This window comes from Bactrocera latifrons, unplaced genomic scaffold (assembly GCF_001853355.1).
Source record: "Bactrocera latifrons isolate USDA-ARS-PBARC rearing strain unplaced genomic scaffold, ASM185335v1 scaffold_194, whole genome shotgun sequence".
Classification (NCBI taxonomy): domain Eukaryota; kingdom Metazoa; phylum Arthropoda; class Insecta; order Diptera; family Tephritidae; genus Bactrocera; species Bactrocera latifrons.
This window is the reverse complement of record NW_017535452.1, coordinates 546,555-557,702: the sequence shown is the minus strand read 5'-3', so window position 1 is coordinate 557,702 and position 11,148 is coordinate 546,555. Positions and strand designations below refer to the sequence as shown.

The following is an 11,148-nucleotide window of genomic DNA, read 5'->3' as shown; positions in this document are numbered from 1 at the left end:
GCGAAGACACATTAAATTAATTAAAAACATAAAAATAACAAATGAAACGAACATACAATGCCATAAATCAACTTAAGCCAACAAGAGTACAAAAATAAAAAGACAAGTACATGTACTCATGTACATACAAATCTATACGCACATATGTATATATAGGTAAGAAGTACTTGTGCATCAGGTGATTGCTGTAGCGGTTTACATTGCCTACCCGGCGTATGAGCGATGTCGATAACATTAATACATGCTCGTTTGTAYGTACCTACATTTGTACTAAGTATAGTTTGGCGTAGTTTATATATAGATATGCCATATATATCTAGCATATATATCTACATATACACTTACATATGTATAGTTTGTATTAGAAGCAAGGCGAGTGCATTGGCGCAAGAAATAAGAAGGTAGCACTGGAAGGTAATAGCGGCGACCTTGATACGCTGCATGTATTTGCTGTTTATTTGTTATTACCTTTTCAATTTGTTGTTGCTGTTGCGTTTTCTTCTYAGTAAAAACAAATGCTTCGATTATTATAGTTGTAGGTTTTCAGTGTTTCTTTTTCGGCGTTTTAACGTTTTTCTTTTTTATTTTTTTTGTCAGCAATTGCAGTTAAGTTTACAACACAAAAGTGAGAACGTAGTACAATAACAGTAATGTAAACAGTAGCCCATTGTAAGCACAAAAAACCACAAATATGTTGTAGTCATGTAGCGGGTATGAGTAGCATGTGCCCGTTAGTTGTTATTATCGCATTTGAAGGCGTGAAGCATGAAGGAAACGTGCTAGACAAATAAGCAAGCACTTGGAATTATTATAAAGTTGCAATCTAGATGAGAGATGTGGAATTAGCTAAATTTYATAAACTAGTTTAGATATTCGTAAGATTTTGGAAATTCGTACAAAAATTATTTTTTCTATTCTATGGTTCCATTATATTATAACTTAAGGGTAAATACGTTTTTTTCTGGGTTTTGGACGAAAACAAAATTTTTCGAGTGAGTCATAAGTAAAAAAACAAGTAATTTTCGTGCTTCGAAATTTGGTTCCAAAACCGAAATATTTGCCTTCGAAGTTCGAAATTATGTTACTGAAAAATTTAATTAATTATAGTACGTAATTACAAAAAATTAAAAAAAAAAAAAAAAATAAAATAAAAAAAAAAATAAAAAAAAAAAAAAAATTACAAAAAAAAAAAAAAAAAAAAAAAAAATTACAACATCTAACTTTTCCTCTAATTTCTATAGTTTATAACATTTTTCGTTCTAAAATTATATATTTCTTGGACATGTGGTCAAACCGCTTAGAGATTTTAGTTCTAAAGTACTGAGGACTTCACGAAAACCAGAAAATTTAGCGGAGACACAACCTCTCTCGGAATTATAATATCTTCACTAGTAAGAAAAATGCCTTCGAGAGCAATAATGAATAGACTATATCTTAACTTGGCCTATAGCTTGTTGACTAACCGCTTCGAGATTTTAATAATAATGTACTCAGCTCTTAACGAAACTTAGAAATTTTAGTGGAGACACACACCTCTTTCGCAGTTATAATATCTTCACTAGTGAGAAAAATGTCTTCCCGAACAATAATGAGTAGACTACATCTTAACTTAGCCTAGCTCTCAATTTAAATGTTTAGAAGATTTTTGGTTAAGAATTGTATTTAATTCTCTCTGACATGCCAAAAGACTTAAAGAAGAGAGAGATAGACAGAGGAACAAATAGTGAAAAGGATTAAGAAAGATAAAGGCAGAAAAGAGAAAGAAAGTATAAGAATGTATATCATATATTAAAATAGTTTGAATGAACTCTCTTTCACTCCGTTCAATATTTAAGATGAATTGTTTTATCTATTAGTCACTATTTAGATTAGAAAAAATTAATGCATATTATTTTTATAAAACGAGCAAAATACAGTCTTAAAATCGGGCCTCAATCAACACTACCTCCTTCAAAAGAACAAATTGTATCTTATTGGCTTTCCGATAGAAACCTCAGGGCTGTCAAAATACATTATAAACCCATTTTAATAATTTCCGTCCTTTTTATAGATTTTACAATGAAATATTCGAGCAGAGAGTCATGAAGTTTGTATGAAGAAGCGTAAGAGATATCTATACCGATTTTCGTCGAATAATTTTTCATTAAAATTTTTAGAGAAAAGGCGTTATGTTTTTATTCTCTCATACTGCAAGGTCTTCTAGTGTTCGGTGTTCACTTATGAAGTACCTATCCAAACTGGGTGATATCCTAAAAAAAAATACATTGACCGGAGAAAATCTGTGCCAATTTCGGTATCGTAGAATTAGTTATTTAGAAAATCGTTCTAATATTCAGATTTCTTCCATCAATGAGATACTATTTTGAGATTGCGGCAACCCCATGCATATGAATAGATTCTCTCTACCGCCAAGTAAATCTGATCGCACCACTTGAATTGTAGGCATTTTTAGCCAAGAAAAAAAATGTATTGCGCAGAACATTAAATAAAATAGAAGAGACCAACGTAATAGGTATCTAATTTTATAAGTAACAACGTCTTGCTACAACGAGTAATTCAGTGGTACCGTTTGCAGTCGGCGAGTCTGCAAGAAGTCGCAATAACCGCCAACATAATAATTGGATACCAATATAGGTGCATGAACAACAAGAGTCAAATCCAGCGCTGAACAGTGCACATACATACATACATATATAATATGCTTGCAAAAAATATAAAAATAATCGCAATTAGAAATAAACGTAGAACATATATGTGTGCATGTGTATATGTAAATTGTCGGGTTCATTTAATGCTCCAATGATATTTTGGCGCGCGCTCAGCCATGCATTTCAAAACAACCTTATGTATGTATGTTTGTATACAGTATAACCGTATATATAGAACCACTTAAAATTCATTGCAAAAAGAACAAAATTTTATTCAGAAAATCCTGCTATTATGTTGGCAATGCCGGTATGCAGTGGCCGGGTACTGTAAATACTGTGTAATTATTTTGTCATGACTTTTCGTTGATTGTGTCATTGTCAAAATATGTTCAATTTATGTAATCACATTATAATTTAGAATCCTCTCTGTTTCTGTAACAACTCCATATAAGAGTATATTAGCTATAAAAGAAATCTTTTGAAATTTAACTGATGTTTATTYAATGATGTCAATGATTGACATCTGATCTGTCATCGAATGTCATCTTGTCATCTGTCATTTGGACTTAATGTTTACGATTTATGCGTGTAATCAGTTCGAATTGTAACGCACATTATACTCTAATAAATCGTAAGAACTTTAGAAGTGTGAATTATTTGAAGAGRTCTATAACAATTCATAATGAAAATTCTCACAGCAAAAGTCAATACTTTTAGTATACATATTATCCGTAGTACCCTCTTTGAAATTGACTAGATTCGTTATGTGAGATAGGGGATGATCAGTTACATCAATTTACTCCGCTTAATTAGAGAAATAGATGTTATAATATCCGGTATATAAGGGCTGGGGAAAGAATTCGAATGTATTTGAAAAAAAAAAATATAATTTTCATTTCAGTGGTGAAATTCTTGACGAATTCACTTCTAATAATTTTCCTAATGACTTAGTTACTCTAAATAACGAAATGATTTGTTATTTGTGAAGTGGTCGCGGTTATGGTCCAATTTGGTTGATATTCTGACTACGCTAAGAATGTATGAAATTTAAAGTGTATACCACTCTCTAATAACCATTGCGCTTCTGGTGTAATAATAAGAGACTTGATATTATTTATGTGGGATTTAAATAAACAGTTTTGGAAGAGTGGGTGGGCTTATGTTCAGTTCTCTAATGACTTAATCTAGCAGTATATATTGTTACCGAATTTGGTTTACAGTAATTAATATCCAATTTTATGTCTATTTAAATACGAAACAAATTTCGTTACTTTTGCAGTATAAATAATGGCATAATAGCAAAGACTGGAGCGACTTGAAGTTGAGCWATTTTCGATTTGATGTTATGATGGTCAAAAACCAAATTGTTTTAAAARTAACCATCCGTAAAAWWWTTTTCAAAAACAATAAAAAAWWTTTTGGAAAGAGTTGCCACCTKTTTCAAKTTTTGAAGTCAACAAAATGCTAAGAATGAATAATTACAGCGAAACAGTATTTTGAAAGGAGTTGCCACGATTTTTTATTGCCAGCTGTTTACATTTTATTGGGTCAATAAATTGTTTTAAAAGATAGTATCCGAAAAAAAAATTGTTAAAACGGTAAAAAAATATTTTAGAAAGAATTGCCACTTGTTTCAAATTTTAAGTCCATAAAAGATTCAAAATAAGTGCTGTTTTTAGGAATATTTTGAAAGGAGTTGCCACGATTTTCAGTTAAGTTATTTTTGGAAAAGTTGCCAGCTGGTTAAATTTGTTTGGGTCAATAAAGTTACCATCTGTACGAGAAGAAAAAGAGAACTATTTTAAAAATAGTTGCCACTTGTTTAAAGACTCTAAGTCAATAAAAATTAAAATTTTACAGTGAAATATATTTTTGGAAGGCGTTGCCACGTTTTTTAGATAAGTAATTTTAGGAAGAGCTAGCTGCTAAAAATGTTTGGGTAAATACAGTTACCAGCTTTAGAAAAAGAAAAGAAATTAAAAAAGAGTTGCCACCTGATTAAAAATTTTAAATAAATAAAAATTTTGAAATAAGCGCAGTTTAAAAATATTTGCAGTGAAACACATATTTGAAAGCTTTGCCACCTTATTAATTTTTTAACGTAATTAAACTGATAAAATAATGCTACATATGTATATAGTGCAACAATAATTCGCGACTAAGTGAAATTTATTTAAATTTTTAATTCACCTTTTAGATATATGCATATACATTGATTATTTGCTTGGTGGGCGGTTGGTGCACAGTAAAGATTTAAATATTTATTGAAACCATTTTTAAATTGTAGTATTTTTTTACAGATTTTATATATTCTATATCTTTATATATAAAARGTACGTGTCACGTTGTTTGTCCGCGATGGATTCCTAAACCACTGAACCGATTTTAGTAAAATTTAGCAMACTGTGTCCAGCTCAAACCAACTTAGAAGATAGCATAGTAAAACAAATAAAAACAGTCGCTCTATTAAGCGGACATATTCATTATCCATGCAAATTGTTGATGTTTATTAAGTACAATTTATTTAGCGGACAACTCTGATAAATGGACAGAAAGACATTGAGAAAGCAGCATTTTTTTAAAATAAATTTATTATGTTGTCAAAAAAGTCTTGCGGTATTTTTGCGGTATTTTTTTATTTAATTTTCAATTGTTCATAAAATTTTTTTTGATGACTTATGCCCAGCTCTTGACCGATGCTACGGCTGCTGCTATGCCGGTCTCGTTCGACCAATTCAGCGATTTTATCGCAATTTTCGACGACAGGCCTTCCGGAGCCTGGCGCATCTTCGACCACCTCTACACCAGAACAAAAACGTTGAAACCATCGTTGTGCGGTGGAAATGGAAACTGTATCGGGTTCATAAACTGCACAAATTTTATTGGCGGCTTGAGATGCATTTTTGCCTTTATCGTAGTAGTACTGTAAAATATGTCGTATTTTCTCTTTATTTTGCTATATGCTTGCGACGCTATAACTCACGAACGACTTAAAAGAAACGACAATCAATCAAACACGTATTAGCGTGTGAAATTAGCTTTAAAAAAGACATAGTATTACCGATGCGACGAATAAAACTAGAACTACGCGCTCTCAGCGCCAACTAGCGAAAATACCGCAAGACTTTTTTGACAACGAATATATAGTATCAATAGTATAAAATAAATACCACAGCGACGCGTAGTTGGATCCCCTAGTAAATATATGTATAYAATATAACCGTTTTTGTTTTTACTATACAAAATTCTCCAAATAAACATTAAGTTCCCTCTTTCTGAAATCAATGACATCAAACTGAGAGATTGGGTTTAGTGACATTACAATAAATTAGTTATATATGAAATGCAAATTATTTGCTTTGATTGTTTCCCATTTTTTATTTATAAAAGTATTGCCATACTCAGCTGCATATAAAGCTCTACAGCGGTTTACCCAGCGAATGAATGTATTCATATTTAAATTATGCAAATAATTATATATTTAATTAATATTGACTTGAACTTGTACAAAGCATTTGGAAATACCTGTTTAATTTGACAAAAAAGAGAAAGCAAGAGATGTCTGAAATGAGAGATGATCGCCTAAAAGCCAAATTGTCTGTGTAAGTGCAGCAAAGGCGGCAATGGACAACAAAGAAATTGAAAAAAAAAAAAAACGAATTCAACGCCCGAAATGCTGTTAGTCGCGTTATGTTAAACAGAAATTCAAATTGATCTCTTGTTTTCAGCTGCCAACTGCGCGTCGCACTCTCCCTTTTCTGCGCTGATCGCTTTCTGTGAGATTGGCTTTAAGTCCGCATATGTTTGGTTGCATGTTAAGCCGCATTTTCGCCATACATTAACCTTGAAAGTTGGCGACGAAAACAAACATGAGCTAATCGCATTGCAGTTGCCTTTTTTTTAATTTTTATTTTTATTTTTTATTTTTTATTTTTTTGTGTCATAAAGCGTTTGAAAACTAAAAACTTTAAAATATGAAAATTATTTTTTTTTTTGGAGTCCTGCTTTTAACTGTTGTGCGTTTAAGTTAGCATGTTGTTTAGCTTCCTACGGAATGCAAAACTACTGAAATATAGTGAGTTTAAACTCTCTAATATCAAAATAATTTTATAGTTTTAAGCAGTTGAATGCTCACCACTCTACTTGGTACAGTAGTATAAAAAATAGAAATATTGTRTTCATGGCTTGTGGTAAATTACAGCAAAGTTAAAGTCATCTCTTAATGTTCTACATTGGTTGTGTGTTCTTGGTTAAGGTACAAATGATTTATATTTTTGTTGGTCATAAAGAAAAATTATCAAAAAAAAAAAAAAAAAAAAAAAATCTCCGTACTATTTTTTTGAAAAGTTCTTCTTGGAACAACGTTTTCGAGCAAAACTTTGTTCAGCGGTGAGGGTCATTTCTCGGTTAATGGGTATRTAAACCAGCAAATTGATATGATGGTGATAACCGACTATTTGATGTCTGAAATTGAAGCTCGTGATCTCAATGGTATTTGGCTTCAACAAGACGGCACCACTTTCCATACCATACATAACATCAATCAATCAATGTAATGATAGAGAACTTGGGTGTGAAGATAATTTCACATTTTTGGCTAGTTAATTGGTTACCAAGATCGAGTGATATCAAACCGTAAAACTTTTTCCTGTGGTAATATGTAAAGTCTAAAGTCTATGCGGACAATCCCGCTTCAATTTAGACCTTGAAGCAAAACGTCACCTGTGTGATTACCAGTCGAGATACTTGAACGAGTCATCGAAAATTCGACGCAACGGATGAACCATATTAGAATAAATAAATGCTAAATAATGTTCTTTCGAATGATAATAAACCACTAAATTTGGAGTTTCTGTGTTTTTTCTTAACATTAAAAGTAGGGAACGTCGAAATAGGCCCCTCTCTTTATAATTATCTATCAATATATTTATATCAACCTATCTTTTAATAACATTAGTAAAAYGTATTCACGCATCACTTACCCGCTTTGACATTGGTCCATCTGAGTAATCCACGGGTTGACATTTCAAATTGTAGTTGTTCAGCCAACCAGCCATCAGGTGCTATAAAAATAAAAATATTTTTTATATATATTTTATTTTTGAGTGGGTATAATTTTTTTTTAATTTTTATTGTATATTTAATAAAAATTTGATATTTCAGTTTTGGGAAATGAAAATCAAAATTTTCAAACAAAATATTGCTGTTTATAATTTTAAAATTTAATTTTTACTACAAAATGTTACTGCTTAAAGTTTGATTTTTTTTTTACATTTTGGTATCTTTTTTGTTTTTGTAATTTTCAATCCAGTTTTGGTTTGGGGAAAAAAACGTAATTTGAAAGTTTCCTTCCGGATTTAGGATTAGAAATTTAAAAATTGTTTTTAATTCAGATTCAGTTCAGCTATTTTTTTTTTTTAATTTTCTATTTTTAATTTTCAGCCATGCTGGCTTGAGCTCGTTGTAAAGTTTCATATTCTTCTATTGATCTGAATTTATTTTCATTTACACCTTTTTTCCGTTCTGAAGTTCGCTAGTGCTGTAAACTTCGTAAAAGAATTTTACCCGCAAACAATGCTTTAGTTACAGATTTGTTTAAATATTTTTTTATGGTTGTTACTTCACTTGGGTGAAAAACTATTGCCAATATTAGCAACGGGATAGACTTACCCTAATTAGAAGTTATAAAGAATATAATTTTAAACAGCACACTCATCCAACATATTCTCTATATTTGCCTATTACCAGCCATATTTGCGTAATAAATAAATTATTTATTTACAACACTTTTCTATATTTAAAATACAATTTCCTATGCCTCACTAATGTACCATATGAAATATGCGTAAATATTATTAAATAACTTTTTTTTTCGTTTGCTTAATGGCTCATACTCACCTCGTAAAACATGTACCCACTTAACGCCACCTGAAAGGCATTGTAGATGACTAATGTACGCCGCAGTTGGAAGGGTTTTCTGTCGCGCATGAATGTTGGTCCGATCAAGAGGACCCAAGACAGGTATATGGCAACCAAACCGAATGTGTAAAGGGGATGTTCCATTAGGGGAAAACGTGTTGCGCGGGGATCTGAAAGACGGAAATATAAGTTTACAATATTGTATTATTCACAGTGATGAGCAGAAGTGCGAGCATATTTACGAAAATGACTTTTATCAGCCACAAAAACATAACCACACAAGCAAAACCAAATATGTTTTGTTACTTATTTCTATTATTTCGTAACAAATTCTATTAAAGAATAATTGATGAATGAGCTCAATTTGAAGAGTTTGAAAGAAAAAACTAAATAAACTTCTTTTTCCTCTTTTCGAACATCATTTTTGGAGCGTCGTCTCGCACCATTTTTCGTAAATCTAACCATTTAGCATTTTTTAATGGTTGAAAGTTAATTATTTGAAGTAATTTTTTTTATGAATTTTGAATTCAATGGAAAGAAACATTGAAAAAAATGTAAAAAGTACAACAAATTTAACAAGATTTAACCAATTTAAACATTTTAAGGCAGTAAAAAGTTTAAAATAAGCGCAGCTTAAGAATGTTTACAGAGAAACATATATTTGAAAGAAGGTTGCCAGCTTTTGATTTTTTTACCAAATTCAACTGTTAAATAAATTTAAAATTGCAATATATGTGTGTAGTTTTGTAGGAGATTTACCTACTTATTTTTTTTCTTTTATTATTATTTAATTGATAGCATTCAATTTTTGGCAAAATCTATGAAACGAGGTACTTTTCCAAAAAAATTTAAACGAGTAATGAATTTTTTATTTGATAATAAAAAAAACAGTAGAAAACTATAAGGCGGAAGAACTTGCAGTTACAATTCAGTGCTCATGCTTGGAGAGATTTTCGTAGAGGTGTCTAGGAATCTATTATTACATTATTATCTTTTCATGGTACCAAGCGAAAAAAAAATCGATTTTTGCTCACTCTAATATACATTAGTAGTAATGTGAATGCAATTATAAATTCTTTTAGCCTAAAAAGTGGAAAATTAATTCAGTCTTATTAAGACTTTTTACTGGGTGAACGTTCTATAAAAGCCAAGTTCGGGCTTAACAGCCTGAATAAGGTCAAATAAGTTTGTAGCCACTAACACTGAAATAAAATTTAGTTTTAAAAACGCTTTTCAAATAAACTGCTGTAGCTCCTTGGCCGTGCTGTGCTCGCGCATTTAAAATGTTTTACTTAATGGTTTTGAATCTACGATATTATTACATTTAAATTAAGTATAATAATAGTTTTGTAATGGTTTCGGAAAAGCCGGTCTTACATCGCATGCAATCAGAATTAAATAACATCTAATAAGCTATTATTTATTTTATGTACCTWATTGCCATTGTGATTATGTAATCGTTTGTGGAAGCGTATATTTAATTAGAAATATCATTTCAAGTTTTATAATATCACTGTAACACTTAAATGTACAAAAATATCTATGTACATGTATTAAGGCGGATTATATATATTTTAGTTAGTTTAGAAGTAAGCTGTTCAATATTATGTACCTCATTCTACAGCATAGAGTTTAGAAAACTTATCAGTATAAGGATTTTTTTCTAAAAAATTCTCACTTCATTAAACAAATAATTTACGGTTTAATTCTAATATTAAAAAAAAACGAAATTTAAAATTGAGGTAAAATTAAATTAAAACTAAACCATCGCAAAAACAATTGTAAAAATGAAAATTATCATATTTGTAGTTCCGCGCTAATATCCACATGCACTTGTTGTTTTAATCAACCAAATGGCAACTGACGTACTTAGTAATATAAACAGTCATTTATTAAATAACAAAGAAGTCATGACCCTAGTTAGCCATTAACTTGTTTGTAAAATGCAAATTAAAACGCAAATTGATATAAAATAATTGATTTCATATTGCATAGAATTAATTTAAAACGGGTGATCCGAATAGCGGTACTTTCTTCAATGGGCTATTTTTGGCAGATCACGCGCGAGTCATATAAAGCTGTCRTGTCACTTTTGTTCAGTACATATAAACCCACAAACTTACAGCTTGTGTAAAAACTGAAGTTTCTACACCTTCCCAAGCAACACAGTTTCGCTCTATGGGCTCTAGTTCTAAGAAGATCCAGGGTTTTTGTGCCAAATTTYGTTCAGCGATGAGGCCCATTTCTGRCTCAATGGGTCTATMTAAAAGCAAAATTGCCGCACTTGGGATAAAGAGCAACTTAAAGAGATTTAAGAGCTGTCATTTCAATCAACGGTTTGATGTGGKTTGTGGGTCAGTGGAATCATCGGCTCATATCTCTTAAAAAAATTAATGGCGACGGTATCGTACCATGATAATGAACGAGTCAATGAAAATTGKACTCAATGGAWRGACCATCTGAGACGTAGCCAACATTYTCWACATTTTAAAGAGATAATCTTCCAAATGCCGAAGAAAGCTCTTTCGAATGATAGTAAACCTTTCCCACTAAATTTGAAGTTTTTATGTGTTTTTTTTTT

The 11,148-nt window shown here is 30.9% G+C and overlaps 1 protein-coding gene across 1 annotated transcript in view; it reads right to left on the bottom strand.

Moving 5' to 3' along the window:
* LOC108967664 (elongation of very long chain fatty acids protein AAEL008004) overlaps positions 1–11,148 on the bottom strand; it is a gene marked incomplete at its 3' end in the record, with an annotated part of 25,178 nt that overhangs the window by 5,728 nt on the left and 8,302 nt on the right. The window contains exons 2-3 of the mRNA XM_018931235.1: positions 8,547–8,737; positions 7,631–7,711 (exon numbers count right to left, since the gene is read on the bottom strand). Of these exons, the coding sequence (XP_018786780.1) occupies positions 7,631–7,711; positions 8,547–8,737 (272 nt within the window). The remainder of the gene's footprint in view (positions 1–7,630; positions 7,712–8,546; positions 8,738–11,148) is intronic.